A 26,528-nucleotide genomic window follows, 5' to 3' on the forward strand; every position below is an offset into this window, starting at 1 on the left:
TAAACAGGCCCTTTGTTTATAAAGTTTGGAGCCCCCCTGACTTAGAGAGTTGTTCTTAATGCAAAAACACATTTGATGCTAATTCAATTCCTACCACAAATGAACATCAGAAAAACATCAGGAAGAATCACGGGGTGCTATGTTTTTCTCTCACTTTTTTTTTGATGATTCTTTATGGTAGGCTAATTGTTTGCAGTAGATACTTTTTTGCATAAGGAATTAAACAAAAGAATTCCGAGGATTGAGGATTCCTACAATGTTTTTCTTTCATCCAATATTTCACAAAAGTGTTATGGACAGAGGAAGTAGATTATCTCAATGTACCCAAGTCTTTGACGTCTGAGGTTAGCCTACACTTCTATAACTGCCATTAATTTTTTTTACTTGTATTTTCTAGTGCCAACAAAGGAACAGGTTTTCTTTAAATCGGAACTTCAACCAAAAGGGGAAGTTCCAATCTCAGTGAACTTTAGGACTCATTTAGAATTGTGTCTAACTACCACCTTTAGGCTGAAAAGGCAGCTGATGGGGGTGTTCACTAGCCATGGTCACGATGCATTGCTTTTTGCACCCACAGCAAAATGTATTCCCCTTGTCGTATTCGGTGGGCTGTACCACCATCAAACGCAACCCATTGAGGCGAATTGGGGAAACACCACAACTGACCCATAGTGTTAAGACATACACTATATTGTCAAATGTATTGGGACGTTGGCCTTTACATGCACATGAACTTTAATGCCATCCCAGTCTTAGTCCATAGGGCTCAATTTTGAGTCGGCCCACTCTTTGCAGCTATAACAGCTTCAACTCTTCTGGGAAGGCTGTCTACAAGGTTTAGGAGTGTGTCTATGGGAATGTCTTACTATTCTTCCAGAAGCTCATTTGTGAGGCACTGTTGTTGGACGAGAAGGCCTGGCTCACAGTCTCTGCTCTAATTTATCCCAAAGGTGTTCTATTGGGTTGAGATCAGGACTCTGTGCAGGCCAGTCAAGTTCCTCCACCCCAAACTCGCTCATCCATGTCTTTATGGACCTTGCTTTGTGCACTGGCCCAAATCATTTGGTGGAGGGGGGATTATGGTGTGGCGTTATTTTTCAGGGGTTGTGCTTGGCCCCTTAGTTCCAGGTAGACGTGCAGAAATAAAAAATTTGTTTCATTTTGTTACGTTTTGATTAGTTTTTTTGCATAAATTTGTTTAGTTAAATTTGTTTAATTTGTTTAAATCGTTTTCGGAATTTGTTTCGTTCATACGTATTTGAATCAATTCAAATTTTCCTAATTTGAATAGTTTTCTAATTAATTTGGAATGTTTTTCGAATTTGAAAAGTTTTCAAATTCAAAAAGTTTTCGATTTGTTTTACAATTTCCAAATACAATAAAATAGAAAAGAAGATAAAGGAATAGAAAAGAAAAAATTATAATAGAATAGAAAATAATATAACAGAAAATTAAAGAGTAGAATAGAATATAATAGAGTAAAACAGAACACAGTAGAATAGCAAAAAAAAAAAAAAAAAAAAAGAATAGAATAGCATAGAAAAGAATAAAAAAAAAAGAATAGAATAAAATAGAAAGAATGTAACCATCTTCTGAAACTCAAATAGAAAATAATAGAATACAAAAGAATAGAATTAAAAAACAATAGAATCTATTATTTTCTATTCTATTCAAATTTTAATTGATTCTATTTGAATTTTGGAAAATGGTTATATTCTATTCTATTGTTTTTCAAATTCTATTATTTTTCTTTTTGCTTATACTGATCTATTCTTTTCTATTCTATTCTTTTCTATTCAAATTCAAATTCATTCTATTTAAAATTCATATTTCAGAAGATGGTTATATTTGTTCTATTCTATTCCATTCTGGTCTGTTGTTTTTTTTCTATACTATTCTGTTATTTTCTTTTCTATTCTATTCTTTTCTATTCTATTCAGATTCAAATTGATTCTATTTGAGTTTTGGGAAATGGTTATATTCTTTCTATTCTAGTCCTATTGTTTTTTGAGTTCTATTCTTTTCTATCCTTTTATAGTCTATTCTATTTTTTTCTATTCTATTCTATTCTTTTCTAACATATTCGAATTTCAGATTTATTCTATTTGACATTCGAATTCCAGCAGATGGTTCTATTCTTTCTATTATATATATATATATATATATATATATATATAAATATATATATGTATATTATTATATTCTATTCAATTTTTTTCTGTTCTATTCCTTTACATTCTATCCTATTTTATTCTCTTTGGAAATTGGAGAACAAATTGAAAACTATTCGAATTCGAAAACTTTTCAAATTCGAATTTGAAAATTATTCAAATTCAAAAACTATTTGAAATTAATTTGAAAACTATTAGAGTCGATTTGAATTTGAATTTCATCCGCATTTCAATTCGGAATGAAATTAACTGCAATTGTCTACTTCCAGGGAAGGGAACTCTTAAAGCGTCAGCATATCAAGACATTTTGGACAATTTCATGCTCCCAACTTTGTGGGAACAGTTTGGGAATGGCCCCTTCCTGTTCCAACATAACTGTGCACCAGTGCACAAAGCAAGGTCCATAAAGACATGGATGAGCGAGTTAAGGGTGGTGGAGGAACCTGACTGTCTAATGTGGAGTGGGCAAATTAATTTCTCTGAAATTTGTTTTTCTTTTTCAGGACATTTCCCCTGATGATCTACAGAATGAGCTACCAGAACGTCAACCCAGATATCCTTACCAGACATGTGACCTGTAGTAGCTATGCATGAATCAGTCAGTGGCTTCTTATAAGAAGGAATGGGCAAATCTCTTTGTTCAAATTAGGAATTAAGAATGTAGTTGATTCAATCCTCCAAGGCAGGGCACTCCAAAGGACTATCTACCAATTCAATTGTGGTTGCAGAGTGGCAGTGACAGACATCATCTCTGCCCTAATAATACTGTACTATACGTCTTTAGCTCTTTGTCACAGAAGGCAACTTTTTAGCAGATACAAATTTCTTTAATTATTATCTTCACTCCTCCCAAGACCTCTCATGCTCGCCTCCGGGACTTTTTCAGAGCTTCTCCCATCCTCTGAAACTCGTTACCCCAATCTGACTGGCTAAATCTTACTCTAACACAAAAAACTATATAGAAAGCAGCGTCGGCCGGTGTACCGAGGGCGCAGGGGCGTCGCCCCCCCCATCCATGCATCCGGCCCCCTAATCTGCATGCAGGGGTGCTGGACGCATGAAGTTCAATGGGGATTTTTTTTTTTGGCATCACCTAATTAGAGCCAGAGGCTCTAATAGGGCGATGCAAAGGGTGGACCCGGGGCGCAGAGCAGTGCGTCCCGAGCCCACCCATTGTGTGACAATAGCAAATGAAAATTTGCTATTGTCACAACGATACTCCTCCTGGCCAATCAGGAAGCGCGTCTGATACGCGCTTCCTGATTGGCCGCAAGGCAAACCCCATGCCATTGGCCGAGGAGGAGGCGGGAGCGGAAGGACTGGAGGAGACGCGCCGCCGGTCACCGGGACTGAGGATAAGCCATTCGCTGCCGCTGCTGCTCCAGGCAAGTAAGGGGGCATGCACGCTGATCTCTGCATTGGGGCATGTATGCTGGTCACTACATTGGGGGCACGCACGCTGATCTCTGCATTGGGGGTATGTATGCTGGTCACTACATTTGGGGGCACGCACGCTGATCTCTGCATTGGGGGCATGTATGCTGGTCACTGCATTGGGGGCATGCATGCTGGTCACTGCAGGGGGGGCACGCACGCTGATCTCTGCATTGGGGGCATGTATGCTAGTCACTGCATTGGGGGCATGTACGCTGGTCACTGCATTGGGGCATGTATGCTGGTCACTGCATTGAAGGGGGCACGCACGCTGATCTCTGCATTGGGGGCATGTATGCTGGTCACTGCATTGGGGGCATGTACGCTGGTCACTGCATTGGGGGAATGTACGCTGGTCACTGCATTGGGGGAATGTACACTGGTCACTGCATTGGGGGAATGGTGTGCTGGTCACTGCATTGGGGGCATGTACGCTGGTCACTGCATTGGGGGTATGTACACTGGTCACTGCATTGGGGGCATGAACGCTGATTTCTGCATTGAAGGGGGCATGTACACTGGTCACTGCATTGAAAGGGGGCACGCTGGTCACTGTGCATTGAAAGGGGGCACGCTGGTCACTGTGCATTGAAAGGGGGCACGCTGGTCACTCTGCATTGAAAGGGGGCACGCTGGTCTCTCTGCATTGAAAGGGGGCACACTATACCTTAATTACTGAAGGCCCCTTTCACACTTTTGCGACCTCAAAGTCACGCAATTTTTTACAGCGTTTTATGTCACGAAGCAATGTCTATTACATTTTTCTGTTTGCGCCCCCCCCCCCCCCCCAAATTTTGAGTGCCAGCCGCCACTGATAGAAAGGTTGCGGGAATCCACTAGTTATTAGAGGTGCCCACCCCTATCATTAAGATGGGTGTCACCACAAATGTACTGATAACACAAAACAGAAAAAAACAAGCTGTGGAAAACACAACACTAACTAGAACTACCTCATATAAATTTATTGAAAACAATAAAAACAAATATCTCAAAATTCCATATCAAAAAATTCCCATGCTCAACAGGTAACTTTTCTATCCACCTTAAAGGAGATGTACAGCCAAAGCTCCTTAGGCTGTACATCTCCTATGGATCACAGGAGTGCAGTCCGTTCTGCACTCCTGTGACCGGTTTTCATACGAGAGTGGGCTGAAGTCCGCTCTCTGATCACAGAAGTCAACCCAGGCACCGCGTCATCACGACCACGAAGTCGGGATTCGCCAGGTGCCTGGACTGACACCCGGCTCAGTCTCTCAGCGAGCCGCTGAGAGGCTGAGCCAGCCGCTCCCCGCCCCTCTACAGCCCAACACTCTTATGAGCGAGGAGTGGGCAGAGCAGAGAGCTGCTGACCGACAGTCACCATCTCTCTGCTCAGGGAGCTGTCAGAACTGAGCGATCAGCAGTGTTCGATCGCTCGATTCTCAGTGCAGCATCGAACCAATGCTGCATCCACCTAGGTAAGTATAAATGGGGGGGGGGGGGGGGGGAAAGATTCTCATACTTCTCTTTTAAGGTCGATCTCTGAAAATTCATAGCTTCAGAGAGGCCTATCCTGCCTTTAACTAATTAACTGATCTTTTACTTTCTCCATCAGCTCACAGTTATTATCTTTTCTATCACTAGACTCTCCCTTTTAGATTGTGAGCTCTAATGACCCGGACCCTCTGATCAGGGTCGTCTGAACAGCATCATGGGCCCCTGGGCAAAGTAATGCACTGGGACCCCCTCCCAGCCTGCCCAAATTTACGCACCTACTCTCTAAAACTAAAGTATAAATTAAATTAAACATAAATGTATTAGTACTTTCAATAAAATTGATTATAAACAATAGGAAAACATGCATAAATCAAAGGCTAATCAACACAAAGGGCATAGAACAGGGGTAAAGCAGAAGGGCATAGTACAGGTTCTGGGATGCTTCCTGGGTCCCAGCTATTCTGGGACAGTTTAGTAAAATGCATGACTGTCCCAGCAAATCCAAGACATCTGGCAAGTATGATGCAATTCAGAATTATCATGGGGCTCCCAAGCACCTGGGGCTCCTGGGCAGTGCCCAGGGGTGCCCTTGCATTAAGACAGCTCTGCCTCTGATCCCTCTAGTACTGAACTGTATTGTAATTGTACTGTCTCCCTCTATTTCATAAAGCACTGCACAAACTGTTGGTGCTTCATAAATCCCATATATTAATAATAGTAATATTAGCCATTTCATAGGTGCTATACAAGTAATGTTGTAGCTAGCCCTAATGCTTCTTTACTCAGCCACAAATCAGTAGTGCACTGTGATCACTAGAAGATGCATTGCGTAACCTGATGAGCTGCTGAAGATGACAATTCAGTAGCTAGGTCAAAAAGATGAAAAAGGCAGTCGCCCAGCAACCACGCGACAATCTGTATCCCCACAGATCTTTTGTTAAACAGGTATTGTCAGCATTTCCATTCAGGGCTAAGTGACAGTGTCTATCTAAAGGGGATCCCAGATTTAATATTAGAACTAAGCACTGTCTAAGGATGCATTTTTTTTTAGGGAAAAATATCAGCCTTATGAACTTTTTCCTATTAACAACATTGGCAACAAGCCCCAATTTGACTGGCCAGGCCATTAAAATACTGGCCAGGTGGTAACCCTAGCACCGTCACATGGGATGAACTCACATGTTCCACCAGTTCCTGAAGCTCAGGGTATTTTTGCCCTAAAGGGTAAAAATGACGGTGTCTCTTCAAATGATACATTTCCATACAAAGCACACTTGTGCTTTAAGCGCACCAGCTTGACCTAAAAATACCAGCTCTATTCCAAAATTGCCACCCTGTAATGTTGACAGCTTATAGCAGCATTTCTTAACATTTTACCCCTGAGGAACCCTTGATATAATTTTTAGATCTTGGGGAACCTCTACTAAAAAATAATTATACTTACAACTCCCAGTACAATAGCAATGTGTGATCAATCATTTATACAACGTTTTAAATTAAAAATTAAAAACCATAGCCTGCCCATCATAAAAATAATAAAAAAAAATATTGAAATAAAAAAGGAATAACAAAAAAAAAGAAAGAAAAAAAAACCACACACAGTTAAAATTGTGGTGTTCCCTCCCATAAGTGGTCAACGTAGAAGTGCCCTTTTACATTGGTGGTCATTGCAGGTTTCAGATTAATTTGTCATTGCTCACTGATCAAAGAACCCCTAGCAATTTCAGGAGGAATCCTAGGGTTCCATGGAGCGCTGGTTGGGAAAGGCTGGCCTACAATACCATTTTCTGTACAGGGGCCACACATGGTGGTTTATCCACATAGGGCAGTCTTCCAATTGTTTCCAGCCTCTTGAGACTGATCCATAGATGCCTATGGGAATTATCTGTGCAAGCATAGCGAGGCAGAACTACGCAACGGGTTTTCTTTACTGCTTCCCCCAGGAGCATATACTCTCCTTTCCTTTGCATTATCAGGAGCAAAAAAAATTCAGCTCCCTCCTATATAGGCTGCTAGGATTGACTGGGTAAATTTAGTGCTTTAGGAGAGCAGTGTGTGATTACTTAAAGTGGTTGTAAACTTCAGACATGAAATATGAACAAAGCATATGCCTCTATAGTGTGTACTTGTCTCAATTAGTAGCACTAGTGTAATTTCTGTCTGCTACTTCGTTCCTCTGCTATCATTATGACTCACTTATGACAGGTTTTCCTGACACAAAGAGAAAAATGGTGACAGGGGAGGGAGCTCCAGGAGAGTGACAACCTCAGCTCTGTTCCTGTGAGCTATGGGGAGGAGGCATGTCCCTTCCTTCCAATCAGCTTTTAGAGCTCTCCTCGCTGAGCTCTGCAGAGTGTAACTTCAGCCCTCCACCCCCTTTTTCTGAACTCTTAGACAGGCTTATAAATGTAGCACTTTGAACAGATGTAGAGAAAAGAAGACTGCAGAAAGACAGATACAACTTATATAGGAGGATTGGTTTTATCTCTGTGTATCAATCACTTAAGCATAGTCACTTCACTGGGTATATGTAAGGATTTACAACCACTATAAGGATGCTATGGGCTCTGCAGGCTGCATGTTTGACTGCTTCCCTCTGTTTTCTGGAACTTTTCAGAACCTAGTGGATGGGAGAGTCAAATGAGCAGCCTGAATATTTATGTAGCTCCAGCCAATCCCTGGAAAGGTGGGCCCAGATTGTGGTTGGAGGATGCATAAATAGTTTGTAGTACCAGAGAGCAGGGTTCTTCTCCCAAGAGGAGAGGTTCCCAGCCAGGAGAGCCATCAGTCCTTCCTAGCCATCCTGCTGAGTATCCAGCCTGCTCATCGAGGTTACAGCTGTGCTCAGTTTAGGGGCTTATATTTCTACAAGTCATTGGGAGCCAAAAGCGGGGAGTCACTAAGGATCTTATCTGGGAACTCTACACAGGAGTCTGCCTGATGGAGTCCAAAGGAGACATCCAAGCTCTGCGGACACTGTGAGTACAGACCAGAGCGAGAAAGGGATCCTTGTGACTGTTAACCCCTGCCACACTGTTAAGACTTGCCTGGCCTGGGACCTTGTTAATGGTGTATCAGTGCTGTCCACTCCATGTCCTAATACTTGAAGAACTGCGTTAAGAAGCTGTTGTAAAGGGGATAGCGTCCTTGCATTCTTGTTTAGTGTTCTGGAGTATCCCACAGCTCCCTGATCCCCATCCAATTTGATTTGTAATAAAACTTTTAAAAAGACAACCCCTAGACTGTTTCTTGAGCCAGAATGGTGAAAGCTGTTGTTTGCCTGGCTGTGCAGCTCTAGCGGGAAGAGAACCCGGCACACAAAACTAGTGGCCATAGTGGGGGTAGCACTATAAAAGTAAATCCTGTGTAAACTCTAGTCAGAGCTCACACAGGGTTAGGGACCCTGAAATAGAATATAGTGTTTGTTGACTTCCTTGACCACAGGACACATTTCTGGTATACAGTTACAAGTACAAGCATGATGATGGGCGCATCTCATATCCACTGTGCATGATCTTCTCCAGCCCAGTCGGTAAGTTGTCACATCTGGGCAGTGGTGGGACGTCCATATTTCCTGTATACTATGCCATCTTTAAGACCAGAACTGGAAGTACTCAGTTTACATTACACTACAGATATAATACATATACATATACAGGGCTTTTTTCTCAGAGAATAGGTGCAGGAACTCCCCCCTTCTGAGACACTTCTTGTCTCCGCCCCTACCCACCTCTGAGCACCATCCCTTGGTTCCACCCCCAACCCACCTCCGAGTACTGTCCCTTGGTTCCACCCCCAACCCACCTCCGAGCACTGTCCCTTGGTTCCACCCCCAACACACCTGCGAGCACCGTCCCTTAGTACCACCCCCTACCGACCTCCCAGCACTGCCTCATTTAGAGAATACAAAGCCAAGTATCATCATGTTGTGCTAATTAATTTGTATGGAATTTGTTAATGATAACAAGAAAAGCAGTAAAATAGATCCCCTGCAGCCAGCAACAATATACACCCCCAGCAACAATAGATTCCCCCAGCAATAATAGACCTCCCCAGCAACTTTGGACCCCTGCAACAAAATATCACTCTAGCAACAATTGACCCACAGCAGCAAGAACAGATCTCCCAGCAGCCAGCATCAATAGACTCTCCAGCAGCCAGGAACAATAGATCCCTCCCTCAACAGTAGATCCCTTGCAACAACAATTGATCCCACCAGCAACAATAGGTCACCACACAAAACTAGATCCTCTCCGGCAACAATAGATCCCCCAGCAGCCAGCATCAGTAGACCTTCCATCACACCTCACCCCAGCACCCCTTGCCATTACATACTGTACATTCAGTGCTAGAGGTGCCGGAACTGCGTTCCTCTGCGTTCCTGCTGAAAAAATGCCCTGTATATATATATATATATATATATATATATCTCAGGCAGCAGCACAGCACAGGACAGGAGAAGGAGTTTGTGGTGATGAGGATGAATTTTTCCTTAGGACCCCTATATCCTGGTGGCAGTTTGGCAGTGGCTTGAGATTAGGGTTAGCCCGTAGCCCCAAAATTTGCCACTTTTGACTTAAAGGCTCATTCACATGGGCAGCCAGTGGGCAGTAAAAGCAGACGGTTGAGCCATGGTTTTACCGGCCCATGACTACCCACCTAAACACAGAAAAGCAGCGGCTCACGGCTTTACACAAGCTGTGGCAAAAAGTAACTGGCTTATTGGATTTGACGAGTGGCAATTGGTGAATTGGGCTGTTCAGCAACCACATGCAATGTACATGGCTGCAGCATGGTGGGTTGGCATTTTGAGAGCTAAAACAGATGGTGAGGAGGTGGCATAATGCCTCCTCACTGCCAATCAAACACACTCTGAAAAGTAAAACATATCACTTTTCAGAGGAGCAGCAATAATAGTGTGAGCGTGTGTGAACAAGCCCATAGTCATAAGTGTTTTTCGTTGTCTGTGGTCAGACTAGGGAGATTCTCCATAATATCCTGTCCCTAAGACACAACAGGAAGTGAGAGGAAATCTCCCAGAATAAAGGGAATTACCACCGTTGAAAAAATTTCAAAGATTTCACCTTATCTCCTCTTTCAGCAACAACCTTAAAATATGGTTCTCTTAACTTTTTATCAAAGTAAGGAAAAAACTCAGACACAATGGCAGTTAAATACTTGTTTCAGCAGTCTAGGAAATTTAAAACATCTATCAGTTTTCTGTTCCTGTTTGTGTACCCATTGAAGAATTTCTCTCACTTCTTGTTTCAGTGACAACTTTACCACAGGGAGGGAAAAACATATATAAAATGTGACAGTTTAAAGTGGTTGTAAACTTCAGACATAAAATACGCAAAGCATACCCTTCTATAGTGTGTACTTGTCTCAATTAAGAGCACTAAGTGTCATTTCTGTCTGCTACTTCCTTCCTCTGCTATCAGCATGAATCACTTCTGACAAGTTTTCCTGACATCAAGAGAGAAATGGTGACAGGGGAGGGAGCTCCAGCACGCAGCCTGTGATTGACAGCCTCAGCTCTGATCCTGGGTGCTGTGTGAAGAGGGGGAGTCTCTTCCCTCCATTTATCTCTCAGAGTGCTCCTCACTAAGCTCTGCAGAGTGTAACTTCTCAGACAAGCTTTATACATTCTGGACTTTGAATGGATGTAGAGAAGAGAAGACGTGGATAAACAGGTACAACATATGTAGGGGGATTTGTTTCATCTCTGAGGATAGTCACTTCACTGGATATATGTAAGGGTTTACAACCACTTTAACAACAGTCTTAATTGTTCGTTCATTGATGGAAAGCAACAAAATTGTCATGTGTACAGCCAGCATTAGGAGCCGTGTTCGCTTTATATGTTTCCTTTTGTCCCAAGTTTAGCCATCACTCCTTCAAATCTTTCAGTGATTTAACTAAAGCTCACCACATAGTTTACAATCTAATTGTACAATCTCCTTTAGATATACCAATAACTATGTAGTGCAAGGGCCTGTATGTTTGGATACCAATTGTTTGAATAAAGTAGGCAGATTCACATATTACAAACAAACGGCAACTACTCACATATTACATTTGTAGCACCCTCCTAGGTGCTAGAATAAAAGCATTGTTTTGCTCTTCTGCTTATCAGGGGAGCAGGATTGTTAGTTTTGCCTGTTACATGTGTCCATGTGTGATTCACTTGGTCTGAGGGAGTGTCCCCACTGTATCCAATAGGGGAGCCTGTTGGACAGTGGAGGAAACCCAGCCAATGACACACAGGCTTTTGTGACAGTCCCAGTGGGAGGGCACAACCGCCGTGCATCCTGGGATTGATCATAAAAGCCAAGGGCACATGTGACAGGGAGTCTTTGGCGGGAAGCCGAGTCCCTGGAGGAGGGTGACGGCTGTCTCTCCTTCTGTATGTTGAGGAAAGTGGTCACAGGCAGTTGGCCTGGTGAGCCAGGTGTGGAGCTGAGCCATAAAGGTCCTGGAGAAACTGACAGTGGAGCTGAGGGCTGAGCTACCTGGGAAAAACAGTGTCCGTGAGTACCAGGGGGCTTGCCAAGGGGTCTGCCCAGGAAGGGGACCCCTCCAGTGAGGTCAGTGGACGGAAGGTCAGCGCACACAGTCAGAGAGAAAGGGGGCGCCAAGTAGAACCCTGAAGAGAAATTTACCAAGTGGTTCGCCTTTCAAATACTTCACTTCAGGGGCAAGGTGAAGCAGTGGCCTTGCCGCATTAAACATAGCTAGAAGTCCACAAGATTGTGCATAGTTTACCAAGTTGGAGTATATTACTCATCCCTTCTCCCATCCAATCATAAAATAAAAACAACAAAAACCAAATCCCCTGGACTGTTTACTGACTGAGCCAAGAATCTAAAGTACTAAGAATTCACAAGTCGTTGCTATGGGTAACCCAGGGGAATCCGCTTTCAGCAGCTCCCATGGGAGTAGTGCCACACATTGAATTGGTAAATCTAAAGTTGACTGTACAAAAATTGTGAGAAAAAATGCTCAGATTATAAGATGTATGGGGACCCTTTGGGAAAGTGGAATCTGGTTGGTTGCTATATGTTACCACTCTATTGTGCTGTTACTGAATAAGCACCTGTCCTCGTTCACATACATTTACCATGATATTTTCCCTGTAAACAGGTTGTAAGCCTGAGCAGCAGATGATGTACGCAGGAAGTAAAAACAGACTGGTTCAAATCGCTGAGCTTACTAAGGTAAACAAACAATGGAGCGGAGATAACGAGAACGTACAGAATACACATTATGACCACCCACCATAACCCGTCAGGGCATAGACTCCACTAGACCTGTGAAGGTATGCTGGGGTATCTGGCACCAAACCATCAGTAGCAGATCCTTAAAGTCCTGTAAGTAACGAGGTGGGCCTCCATGGATCAGACTTGTTTTCCCAGCACATTCCCCAGATGCATGAATGGATTGAGATCTGGAGAATTTGGAGTCCAAGTTAACATCTCAAACACCTTGTTGTGTTTCTCAAAACTATTTTTGAATTAAACAGACAAGACAACCTTCGTCCCTTGGTCTACAGTAGTTCTGATACTCACGTGCCCATTGTTGGCGCTTATGGCTGTGGATGTGGGTCAGCATGGGCACCCTGACCTGTTTGTGGCTACGCAGCTTTATACACAACAAACTGTGATGCACTGTGTGTTCCACCAAAGAAAATTCCCAGCTCAATTTACCAGCCAGCCTGCAACCAACCAAACTATCCTGTCCAACAGTTTGCATTAAAAACAGGGGTTTCGTTTGTACACATTTGAAAATATATTCTAAAACTGCAGAGGTCACGGAACCCCAGTATTATCTGCAGTGGCAGGGCATTGTAGCCTGAAGGGAGCCCATCGCTCCTTAAAGGCACAGGGGCACACTGGACACCCAGCATATAGCACAATGGCAGCAAAGATTTGTACCTTTGGAATATTGGTGAGTGGATGTACTGGAGACCTTTGCTGTAATTGTGCTATATGCTGGGTGTCCAGAGTGTCCCTGTGCCTTTAAGGAGGGGTGGGCTCCCTCCAGGCTCACATGCCCTTTGCCTATCCATTATTATGCACATGCTTCTACTTTGGAGACTCTCAAAATTCATAGAGTTAGGACTGCAGATAATACTGGGTTGCCTTGTCACAACCATTTGCAGCTTACACATGTATTTGCAAATGTGTGCACAGTAAACCCCTGTTTTTAACATGAACTCTTAGGCAGGACACTTTGGTTGCTTGCAGGCTGGCTTGTAAGTTGAGCTGGGAATTTTCTTTGGTTTTGTTTTACATGTGTTGCCCTTCCATGTGCTCCTTGCTGCAAAGCCCAGTTATAGGTGGGGCAGTGGCCATTTGTTTGCCCTGTGTGTTCTGACGCCCTTCTATTGGAACCATCATTAACTTCTCCAGCAAGAAGGTAGAAGTAGCTCTTCTGTTGGATCAAACTTCATGGGCGAGCCTTCACTCACCACATGCACCAGTAAACCTTGACCGCCCATGACTGCGTCGCTGGTTCACCGGTTTTCCTTCCCTTTACTTCCTAACATATGCAGACTAGGAACATCCAACAAGAGCTACAGTTTTGGAGTAGCTCTGACCTAGTCGTCTAGCCATTACAGCTTGTCCCTTGTCAGAGTCACTCTAATCCTTACACTCTCTAATTTTTTCAGCTTTCAACGCATCAACTTCAAGCGCAACATGTTCCATTGCTACCTAATATATCCCACCCACTTTCAGATGCCATTATAACAAGATACTCAATATTATTGACTTTACCTGTCAGTGGTCATAATGTTATGGCTGATCGGTGTATATACTTTTTATATATTTATATATTATTGTCTAGCTTAAAAATATAATAAAAAATGTCAAGTGTTAAAAATGGTAGGTAAGTATAAAATGATTGCATATGAGTATTTTGTGTTTTCAAATGCAGACAGCAGGTGGCACTCTTGGCTTCTTTACACAATTTCCAGACTATCCTCCTCAGCTTTGTTTAAAACATGTTTATGGAGTGTAGTAGCTCAAGCTGAAAAGTAAATACACAAGTGAATGAATCAAAGCTGTGTATTCTTTCCCATTCTACTCCTATTTCTGTAACACAGTAGTGACTCATCAATGAATGATACCATTGCCATTGCCGTATATCCAATGCATTTCAAACGTCACCAGCACATCAAAAATGCATATAATGAGCTTTTATTGGTCACTAATGTTGGAAAACGAAGAGGCCTAATGATGGCTCTGAAACATCGCATGTCTTTTTGCAACAAATGAAAGCTTTTAGTAAGTGTGCTGGTGACACTTATTTGGCATTAGATTAATTTTGTAACCAACCTCAGACCTATCAAATCCTGCCCAATCTGACCATATTTGGACAAACCACGCCCATTTTCACTAAGTTTCCCCCTGTTTAGGGGTTCTAAAAGTATATTTACCGTAGCACCTCAAAACACTATAGGTAGCAGATATAAATTTAGGGTTTTGAAGAAACGGTTAACTACTTAAGGCCCGAAGGATTTGGCTGCTCAAAGACCAGGGCCTATTTTGCGATTCGGCACTGCGTGACTTTAACGGACAATTGCGCGGTCGTGGGACGCTGTACCCAAATTAAATTGACGTCCTTTTTTTCCCACAAACAGAGCTTTCTTTTGATGGTATTTGATCACCTGTGCGATTTTTACTTTTTGCGCTATAAACAAAAAAAGAAGGATAATTTTGAAAAAATAACAATATTTTTCACATTTTTTTATATGAAGTTCCCCAAAAAAAATGTAAAAATCAAAATTTTTTAACATTTTAGGCCTATTTTGTTTTTTGCTACATATTTTTGGAAAAAAATCGCAATAAGCGTTTTTGGATTGGTTTGCGCAAAAGTTATTGCGTTTACTAACTACGGGAAAGATTTATGTCATTTTTATTGTTTTTTTTTTAACTAGTAATGGCGGCGATCTGCGATTTTTTTTGGGACTGCGACATTGCGGCGGACAGATCGGACCCTTGACTGACATTTTTGACACTTTTGGGGGTACCTGTGACATTATTACAGTAATCAGTGCTATACATATGCACTGTTACTGTAAAAATGACACTGGCAGGGAAGGGGTTAACTTTATTGATGATCAGTGGGTTAAATGTATCCCTGGGGGCGTGTTTCTAACTGTGGGGGGGCGTGGCTAGGATGTAACCACAGAGACATACGATCCTACATAGCAGGATCGTACAATCTCTGCAGTTACACCAGGGAGAATGACAGGCGTCTGTGTTTACATTAGCCGCCTGCCTTTCTCCCTCTACAGCGGGAGATCGCAAGTGGCCGGCGGACATCGGAGCCGCCGGTCACTTGCACAGGGATGTCAGGGAACGAGCGGGGGCGGAAGCGCGCCCCCGGCGGCGCACGCTCGCCCCCTAGAGGCTTGTGGGTGGGTGACGTACCGGTACGTCACTTTGCCCAGGAGGGGCTGACCGCCGCCGTATATAGTCGTGCGGCGGTCGGCAAGTGGTTAAAATAAAACGCACTGCAAGGGTTTTATTATATCTTCAACAAAAAAAAAAAATAGCTGTTCATCCAACCAGAAATCATGTGAGATGATAACTTCTCGTACTCTCTACCTCTGTTATTATTTAGCACTGTTCCCTGCTATCTCTGTGGACTACAAAACATCTCCCCATGTTATGAAGAAGGGGGGGGGGCATTATTTAGTTCTAATGCACTCCCTGTACTAGGGAGGCAACACTGCCCAGTACAGTTGTCACCCTAGGACAGGAATTGACTTAACGGCAAGATTACCAGGGTAAAATAAAGGAAAACAAAAAAAGAAAACGAATGCAGCCACCTCATCATTTTTTTTCTTGAGTCTGGATATGCTTTAACAAATAGAATGTTCTTTCTATGCTGATTGCAGGTATTTGAGATTAGAAACACCAGCGACCTTACAGAGGAATGGCTGCTAGAGCGCCTGGCTTTCTTCCGTTGAAGTGGACCAATATGGATACCAATAAGCACATTTCCTAAAATCAGTCTCAACAACAGTTCGGTCCCTGCCGTCTGGGTGATGATGTGAATAAGAACCGTGATTTGAACATTTTCCAACTATAAGTGTTAATAGGTTACAGCAAACCTGTAATGAGAGAAATATGGGGCTGCCAATGCTGACCGCTCCTTCTGAAATTGTTGGTTACCTGGCAGTGATCCTGACCCTGTGGCTTCAATACTTTGTTACTGACCTGGAACATGGATGCAGAGGACTTCTGACTGTTCTGCTCTGCATAATTGTTCTAGGTCAGTAAATGGTTACTTGAGGTCAACAGGTCAGGATAACAGCCAGGCAATGAGCATTTTAGGAAAGGACCGGCAGTAATAATCCTCTCTCATGACAGGTCTTTTATAAACATGTTTTGTTTTTCGCTCTTGGAGAGCAGAGAACATGTGATTCCTGTTGAGTTCTCACGTTCATCAGCCCTTCGTGGCCCCAAACACACAAACTGTATAAAGTCTTTATATAAAAATAGGGAATGGGAATGTGCAATTTTGCTGTGGACCTTTACTGCCAATATACGGGAAGGAACCTGATGTCTGATTCAGATATTGAAGCTTGCTGCACAACTAAAATGACCTGAGAAATGCATTGGTTGAAGAATGAATGTCAAAAGATGAATGTGTGATTACAATGGTTTTCATATCTTTCTTGCACGGGATTGTTTGTTGGAGACATTCGCATGAATTTTATATACATTGTGAGTAGTACTTTTAATAAAGGATCTGTCAAAAGGTTTTACACTGTGTAGTGTCTTTTTTTATCCATGTACACAATATTGTCAAAAGTATTGGGACACCTGCCTTTAAACCCACATTAATTTAACCACTTTACCACCGGAGGATTTTGCTGTCTTACGTCTGGGCCACTTTTTGCGATTCGGCACTGTGCGACTTAAACTGAAAATTGCGCGGTCGTGCAATGCCGTACCCAAACGAAATTTACGTCCTTTTTTTTTCTCCACAAACAGAGCTTTCTTTTGGTGGTATTTGATCACCTGTGCGATTTTTACTTTTTGCGCTATAAACAAAAAAAGAGCGTTTATTTTGAAAAAATAACAATATTTTTAACATTTTTTATATGAAATCCCCCCCCCCCCCAAAAAATGTACAAATCAAATGTTTTTTTAAATTTTTAGCCAATTTGTTTTCTGCTACCTATGTTTGGTAAAAAAAAATCACAATAAGCGTATTTTGATTGGTTTGCGCAAAATTTATTGCGTTTACTAACAAGGGAAAGATTTCTGTCATTTTTGGTGTTTTTTTTTTTTAACGCGTAATGGCGGCAATCTGCGATTTTTTTTGCAGGACTGCGACATTGCGGTGGACAGATCGGACCCTTGACTGACATTTTTGACACTTTTGGGGGTACCAGTGACATTTCTGCAGTAATCAGTGCTATATATATGGACTGTTACTGTAAAAATGTCACTGGCAGGGAAGGGGTTAATTTCATTGGAGAGGGAGGGGTTAATGTATGCCTGGTGCTTACTAACGAGTGTAGGGGGGAGGTGACTGACTGACACAGGGACAGATCGAGGGTTCAACTTTGCTGAACCCTGCAATCTGTCACTGTCTGTCACTTAGGAGATCCGCCCGCTTGTGTTTACACAAGCAGGCGGATCTCCACACTCGATTCCCCGACGATCGGGGAAGAGCAGAGGCGATCCTCGCTGCTCCTCCCCTGGCCCGACTCCCGCTGTGACTGAATACAGCGGGAGCGAGCCTCCGGCGGCGCGCGCGCCGCCAAGAAAGGGGAGTGTTTGGCGACGTAGGTCTACGTCGCCAGACGATAACTAACCACTTTGCCGCAGTAGTGCTTGAGTGAGCAGGCGGCAAGTGGTTAATGGCATCAAAGTTTTTGTTGGTAGGGTTCAGTATTGAGTTGGCTCACCCTTTGTAGCTATAACAGCTTCAACTCTTCTTGGAAGGCTGTCCACAAGGTTTAGGAGTGTGTCTATGGGAACGTTTGACCATTTTTCCAGAAGCGCATTTGTGAGGTCAGGCACTGATGTTGGACGAGAAGGCCTGGCTCGCAGTCTACACTCTAATCTAATTCATCCCAAAGGTGTTCTATCAGGTTGAGGTCAGGACTCTGTGCAGGCCAGTCAAGTTCCTCCACCCCAAACTCGCTCATCCATGCCTTTATGGACCTTGCTTTTTGCAGTGGTCCAAATCATTTGGTGGAGGGGGGATTATGGTGTGGGGTTGTTTTTCAGGGGTTGGGCTTGGCCCTTTAGTTACTGTAAAGGGAACTCTTAAGGGGTCAGCATACCAAGACATTTTGGACAATTTCATACTCCTAACTTTGTGGGAACAAAAAAAATAATCAGGAGTGGGTGACTGGGGACAAAGAAAAGGCAAGTTTATTAAATACTTTCTTCAGCTCTGTATATACAAAGGAGCATGGGGGAGCTCATGACCATAATAATAAGAACGGTATTGTCACGGCCCCAAATGATCCACAATGGCTCAAAAGTGATATGGTCCAGAAATATTTATACAGAATAAGAGTGGATAAAGCACCTGGACCAGATGGCATCCACCCATGCATCCTAAAAGAATGGAGCGCTGTAATTTCTAAGCCTTTGTTTCTCATTTTTAGGGACTCTTTAAGGACTGGAATAGTACCACTTGATTGGTGTAGGGCCAATGTGGTGCCTATATTTAAAAAGGGATATAAGTCTTTGCCAAGTAACTATAGACCTGTTAGTTTAACTTCTATAGTTGGGAAGATACTGGAGAGTTTAATAAAAAACCACATAGGTGAGTTCTTGCTGGAAAAAAATATTTTAAGCAACAGACAGCATGGATTCATGAAAGACTGAAGTTGTCAAACAAACCTGATTTCTTTTTATGAGGAGGTGAGTAAAACCTTGGACAGAGGGGTGGCTGTGGATGTAGTATACTTGGATTTTGCAAAAGCGTTTGACACAGTTGCCCACACACGGCTAGTGTGTAAGGTAAAGTCTACTGGCTTGGAAAGATCGGTTTGTAATTGGATAGAAAATTGGCTAAAAGATAGAATTCAGAGAGTAGTGGTTAATGATTCTTACTCTGAATGGTCTAAGGTTATCAGTGGTGTACCCCAAGGTTCAGTGTTGGGACCCTTACTTTTTAATATCTGTATAAATGATATAGAGTCTGGGATTAAAAGTACCATTTCAGTCTTTGCAGATGACTCCAAGCTTTGTAGTGGAATGACTTCTTTACAGGATGTACCCAACTTACAAGCTGACCTCAATGCACTGTTTCATTGGGCAACTATGTGGCAAATGAGGTTTAATGTTGATAAATGTAAAGTTATGCACTTGGGGGCTAAGAAAATGCATGCATCATACATAATAGGTGGAGTAGAACTGGGGGAATCCATGGCGGAGAAGGATCTGGGTGTTCTGGTAGATCATAAGCTTAATAATAGCATGCAATGCCAAGCTGCTGTTTCCAAAGCAAGCAAAGTCCTTTCTTGTATTAACAGAGGCATGGACTCCAGAGAGAGAGATATCATTTTGCCCCTCTACAAATCATTAGTAAGACCTCATCTGGAATATGCAGTTCAGTTTTGGGCACCAGTTCTTAAAAAGGATATCGGGGAACTGGAGTAAGTGCAGAGAAGGGCAACCAAACTGATATGAGGCATGGAGGACGTCAGCTATGAGAAAAGATTAGAGGAACTGAATTTATTCTCTCTTGAGAAGAGAAGATTAATGGGGGATATGATCAACATGTATAAATACATAAGGGGTCCATATAGTGAACTTGGTGTTGAGTCGTTCACTTTAAAGTCATCACAGAGGACAAGGGGGCACTCTTTACGTCTCGAGAGGAAAACAGATTTAGTCTCCAAATACGGAAAGGTTTCTTCACCATAAGAGCTGTGAAAATGTGGGATAGACTCCCTCCAGAGGTGGTTCTGGGTAGCTCGCTAGATTGCTTTAAAAAAGGTCTGGATTCTTTCCTAGGTGTACATAATATAAATGGGTACTAACATTTTTTTTTAGGTAAAGTTGATCCAGGGAATATCCGATTGCCTCTTGGGGGATCAGGAAGGATTTTTTTTCCCCTGCTGTAGCAAATTGGATCATGCTTTGCTGGGGTTTATTTTCGCCTTCCTCTGGATCAACAGCAGGTATAGGATTGTGTATATGGGATTGCATGGTTGGGTTTTCAATACTGTTTTTTTTTTTTGTTTGAACCGGATGGACTTGTGTCTTTTTTCAACCTGACTAACTATGTAACTATGTAACAGTTTGGGGAAGGCCCCTTCCCTTTCCAACATGACTGCGCACCAGTGCACAAAGCAAGGTCTATAAAGACATGGATGAGCGAGTTTGGGGTGGAAGAACCTGGCCTCAATCCGATAGAAAACCTTTGAGAATAATTAGAGCGGAGACTGCGAGCCAGTTCTTCTCATTCAACATCAGTGCCTGACCTCACAAATGTGCTTCTGGAAGAATGGTCAAACATTCCCATAGACGCACTCCTAAACCTTGTGGACAACCTTCCCATAGGATTTGAAGCTGTTATAGCTGCAAGGGTTGAGCCCTACGGGCTAAGACTTGGATGCCATTAAAGTTTATGTGCGTGCAAAGGTAGGTGACCCAATTCTTTTGACAATATAGTGTATAGTACACTTATGGGAGTCGGTGGTATCCATCCTGAGATGTATGCAGAGGCATTGTTCCTGTGCCTGGTCAAACACGGCTGGAGCACTGTTGCAGGGAATAAGTCCCCAAAAGCCTGTTTGACCTGCCTGTTCTCAGGGGGTACTCGAGCTCCGGTAAGAGGACATCTTATGTGGGTGTTGGTGATTGGCCATTATGCTGGATGGAAAGAATTTCACCCATCTTCAATCTTAGCTATGTGGATCACTCACTTCTCATCATTAATTTTACGGGACTGTGTTTTTTTCTTTGGACATTTATTTATATTTAATTTTCATTGATCATTATTGGCAGCACAACACGGCAAATATCTCATTATTGTGTCTGCAGCTCTTTGATAGGTTTAACACAAGCACAATTTTTCTCTTGTTTTAAAAGGATTTCATGTGTCAGTGTCAAAACTTTGGGAAAATAAACATTTTGTATATTTTATTCAAATAAACAGCAAAGAAAGAAAAGTGCTCCAGGGCTAATCCTTTTCTGACAATATCTTTGGATGATGGTGGCCGCTGGACCACACAAAAATAGCAAACTAGTCCTAAAGCTCCTAACTCTGTCCCTACAACTTCCCGATTTTCTTCTTAACCACTAGAGCAACTGAAGATTTTACCCCCTTCATGACCAGGCCTTTTTTTTCTTATCCTGCATTGTGCTACTTTAACTGGTAATTTGCGCAGTCATGCAATGCTGTATCCAAACAAAATTTATATCATTGTTTTCACACAAATAGAGCTTTTTTGGTGGTATTTGACCGCCACTGGGTTTTTTTTTATTTTTTTTTGCGATATAAAACAAAAACGACCGAAAATTTTGAGAAAAAAAATATTTTTTACTTTCTTCTATAAAAAATATCCTATACAAAACTTGGCCATAGTTTTTTTTTTTTTATACTACTAATGGTGGTTTATTAACACAGAGCTCAGGGCAATAAATTGTACATAGCATATCAGCAGGTCCCGGCCATGAGTCATTGTCTGGGGCCTAATAACAGGATTCTGCTGGGTGGGGGATGTGCATGCACGCATCCTAAACCCGGAAGTAGGCAGCAATGTATGGGTATGTCGCTTTGCCTACACCGGCCGCTCGCCCACAGTACATTGCAGACGAGTGGAGCTTCAAAGTACCTTAAAAGTACCTTGTTAAAAAACATTTTTTGCATTGATACATGTCCCCCGGGGCGGTACCCAGGTCCACATACACTTTTTATGGCAATAACTTGCATATAAGCCTTTAAAATTAAGACTTGATTTTTCATGTTCGTATCCCATAGACTTTAATAGAGTTTGCATGTTCGCTATAACTTTTTCCCTGTGCGAGATGTTCTGGTGCGATCCGAACAGGGGGGTGTTTGGCCTATCCCTTACCAGAATGCAACAAAAATATGCATTCAGAAACACATGCGCAATGGAGAAATTGTGGTGTGAATCAGCCCTTAATGAATATTTATTGTTGTCCAAGCAGAAGAGAGCGTGACATCATGGCTGTAAATACCAATAAAAAAATTGGTTCCTGGTGTGTGATGTTCTGTCAGCATCATATTGCCAAGTGTTCATCAAAATGCCCATGTAGAAGTTTAGATAGATCCAAAGGATTCTTTCATGATCTTGGTAAGCTGAGGTGGGTTACATTGTCTGTGACTGCTTTGTAACTAGTGTATGTATCTTGTTTATAAATAAAGAAAACTGCACGATCCGGACCCAGACTTACCACTTTCTTGCATGGATGAGAATGATGTCTTCAAACCCACCTGCCTTCTCGTCTGAAGCCTCCTGGGATACTGATGTTCACACATACTAGAAGACTTTGATAATCTTGGCCTCACTGCATACGGTCTGGAAAAAGGTCCTTGCACTGCACATGCACAGCCACTTCATAAGTGGGCCAACTCAAAGAACTCAGAAGAGACTGCTGGTCCCCTAGTGACATTGCAGAAGACATTGTGTCAGGTCATCTGTGGCCAGGTGACAACTGCACCCTGTTGGAGGCAGGGGTGCAGCGCAAGGTAGTGAACCTGATAGCAGACTGCTGCGGATGGACCGGAACGTGAGCCCAAGATTCCCCAGAGTCTAAGACCCAGCAGGTGTTCACCAGAGCCTCTAGTGGTGAGAATGGACTTGGCTGCAGCTGGGCCCAGGTCCCGGCTCCTGGGGTCCCCCGGGTCACGCTCCGTAGGGAGAGAAGGGAAGCAGCCACTCAGGACACATGGAATGTTGATGGGTAAGCCGAGGTCAGGGTAACAGACAGACGAGGGTAACCAAGGGACAGGCCAAAGGTCAGGGTAACAGGCAAACAGGAATAGTCAGAGACAAGCCAAAGCCGGTACACAGAAAGGTAGATCAAGCAAACGGCAAACAGGAAATAAACACTGTTGAACAGCAAAGCAGACCTGCAGTGCACTGGTTAATATAGACTTCCTATGATGACCTGGGGTGGGGCAGGAACAAGAAGGAGAGGTGATAAAAAGGAACCAGAAGTGAAGTCTGACCTCTAATACAGACATGAAGGAACAGGTAAGCTGCCAAACACTATTGCAAGTTCATGACACATTGGCTTATAACCAAAAGGTCTTAGACAGAGAAGTGGATTACACCAGACGACCATCTATCAAAACAGCACACACCCGGAGACTGCCAGATCTACTGTATAGCAGTTCGGGTTCAGCTTATGTCTGAACACTAATGGGTTTCACTCATGGGCTAAATTGTAGTGATGTAGTTAGTGGGTGAATCTCGTTTTAGTGGCGTGGCTTGGAAGGAGACAAGCTGAAGTCAAACTGCTACACAACAGACTCGGCAGTATCCCGGTGTGCGCTTCTGTGCTCTTTTGAAAGATGGTTGTATTGGGCAATACATCCCTATAGAAGCTAGCACCTGGAAGTGTGTGTCACTGGTTTGTATATACAGTGCCTTGAAAAAGTATTAATACCCCTTGAAATTTTCCACATTTTGCCATGTTACAACCAAAGACATACATTTAATTTATTGGGACTTCATGTGATAGACCAACACAAAGTGGCACAAAATTGTTAAGAGGAAGGAAAATTATAAATGGTTTTCAATTTTTTTTTACAAATAAGTCTTTTTGGGTATTTCTCTACCAGCTTTGCACATCTAGAGAATAAAATGTTTGCCCATTCTTCTTTGCATAATAGCTCAAGCTCTGTCAGATTGAATAGAGAGCATCTGTGAACAGACATTTTCAAGTCTTTCTACAGATTTTCAATTGGATTTAGGCCTGGAGTTCTACTGGGCCTCTCAACACATAAATATGCTTTGAAGTATCTATTCCATTGTAGCTCTGGCTGTATGTTTAGGGTCGTTGTCCTGCTGGAAGGTAAATCTCTGCTCCAGTTTCAAGTCTTTTTCAGGTTTTCTTCTAAGATTGCCCTGTATTTGGCTCCATCCATCTTCCCATTAACTCTGAACAGCTTCCCTCTCCCTGCTGAAGAAAAGCATCCCCACAACATGATGCTGCCACCACCATGTTTTAGGGTGGGGATGGTGTGTTCAGGGTGATATGCAGTTTTAGTTTTCCTCCACACATAGCATTTTGCTTTTAGGAAAAAAGTACAATTTTGGTGTCAACTGACCAGAGCACCTTCTTCCACATGTTTGCTGTGTCCCCCACATGGCTTCTTGCAAACTGCAAATAGCACTTCTTATGCCTTTCTTTCAACAATGGCTTTCTTATTGTCACTCTTCCATAAAGATCAGATTTGTGGAGTGCACAAAAAATAGTTGTCCTGTGGACAGATTCTCCCACCTGAGCTGTGGATCTCAGCAGTTCCTCATGAGTTAACATGGGGCCTCTTGGCTGCTTCTATGATTAATGCTCTCCTTGCCGGGCCTGTCAGTTTAGGTGGATGGCTATGTCTTTGTAGGTTTGCAGTTGTGCGATACTCTTTCCATTTTTGGATTATGGAACAGTGTCTGTGAGATGTTCAAAGCTTGGGATATTGTTTTATAACCTAACCCTGCTTTAAACTTCTCTACAACTTTATCCCTGACCTGTCTGGTGTGTTCCTTGGCCTTCGTAGTGCTATTTGTTCACTAAGGTTCTCTAAAAAAAACTCTGAGGGCTTCACAGAACAGCTGTATTTATACTGAGATTAAATTACACACAGGTGGACTCTATTTACTAATTAGGTGACTTCTGAAGGCAATTGGTTCCACTAAGTTTTAGTTAGGGGTATCAGAGTAAAGGGGGCTGAATACAAATGCATGCCATACTTTTCAGATATTTGTAGAAAAGGTTTGAAAACCATTTATCATTTTCCTTCCACTTCACAATCATGTGCCATTTTGTATTGGTCTATCACATAAAATCCCAATAAAATACATTTATGTTTTTGGTTGTAACATGACAAAATGTGGATAATTTTAGGGGCTGTATATGGGTTACACCAAACAGTGCTGGATTTGCAAGGTGGTTGAGTATATATTTTTGTGGCCCACCCAGTGATACAAATACGAGGGTAAAGAAATGTAAAGGGGAGTTGAGTTCCTCTTTAAGTTTAAAACAACTCAAAAGCTAGCAAGACAGCTAAGAAGCAGTTGAAAATATGCCACATTAGACTTACTTCCTGGTCTGATGCCCATGTACGGAATAAAGTATTGGAAGGCACAAAGTGCATATTAAAATCTTAAACTGACATAAAAAATGTGTTTAGTGCAAACATTACAGTAATTTCCCAAAATATGTACACCCTGAAAATGCGCCATAGTTTTCTTTTATTATAAAACCCGGCTAACTGTATAAGTGTAAACTGTGCCGCACAAATCTTTGCTTTTGATACATCTTTAACTTGAGATTCTAAACGAGGTCTTCTTTGTTGTGTAGCCTTAGATTGCAGAGAGAACATGTTGTTCTCTGCTCATAAAAAATAGATTGAGTAGCTGGCTTTTTGTAGCTCTTTAATACTATAATGTAAACCTGTCAGTAGCTAGTGATGCTATAAGAATAAATGTATGCATATAAGAACATTTTACACCACAATGTTAAGGACGATGCCTTCCAACTCTAAAGGCACAGCAACGTGCAATGCATTCAAATTTTGCCATGAGAACAATGGGCAAAGAAAAGTCTGCATAGAGATTTAACTAGGGGAAGGCAGCTGAGGCAGCTGTGAAGGGCACAGAGAACACAGGGGGCAAGTATAATTGGTATTGATGCCTTTTATTTATATATACAGTATTTGTAAGTTAAAATGTTTATAAACTGATTTTTTAAAAATACATTTTAAATTAATTGTATAAGATATTTAAAAAAAATAAACAGTTTTAAGGGGTGCATTTATGACATTCTGCTTTCAATGTCTGCATGTTTTCTGCCAGCTCTGGACACCGACTAAATAAATGTAACTGTACTGTAAATGTTTTGAGTCAATTTTATTTACATTTTTGTATACTATTGTTTATATAGTGTGTATATATATATATATATATATATATATATATATATATGCACAGTATCTGACAACACTGAAGAAGTTACACTTTGCTACAATGTAAAGTAGTGAGTGTACAGCTTGTATAACAGTGTAAATCTGCCATCTAAACTGCTGGCAACAAAAGTGAGTATACCCCTAAGTGAAAATGTCCAAATTTGGCCCAAAGTGTCAATATTTTGTGTGGCCACAATTATTTTCTAGCACTGCCTTAACCCTCTTGGGCATGTAGTTCACCAGAGCTTCACAGGTTGCCACTGGAGTCCTCTTCCACTCCTCCATGGCAACATCACGTAGCTG

General features: G+C 42.3%; 1 protein-coding gene across 1 annotated transcript in view; it reads left to right on the forward strand.

Annotated features, from left to right (window-relative positions):
- GMFG (glia maturation factor gamma) overlaps positions 1–16,322 on the forward strand; it is a 33,131-nt gene extending 16,809 nt beyond the window's left edge. The window contains exons 4-7 of the mRNA XM_082262645.1: positions 2,675–2,748; positions 8,546–8,613; positions 12,225–12,298; positions 15,988–16,322. Of these exons, the coding sequence (XP_082118771.1) occupies positions 2,675–2,748; positions 8,546–8,613; positions 12,225–12,298; positions 15,988–16,059 (288 nt within the window). The 3' untranslated portion in view covers positions 16,060–16,322. The remainder of the gene's footprint in view (positions 1–2,674; positions 2,749–8,545; positions 8,614–12,224; positions 12,299–15,987) is intronic.
- Positions 16,323–26,528: the final 10,206 nt, after the last annotated feature.

Source organism: Pelophylax lessonae, assembly GCF_965119305.1.
Source record: "Pelophylax lessonae genome assembly, chromosome: 7".
NCBI classification, from domain to species: domain Eukaryota; kingdom Metazoa; phylum Chordata; class Amphibia; order Anura; family Ranidae; genus Pelophylax; species Pelophylax lessonae.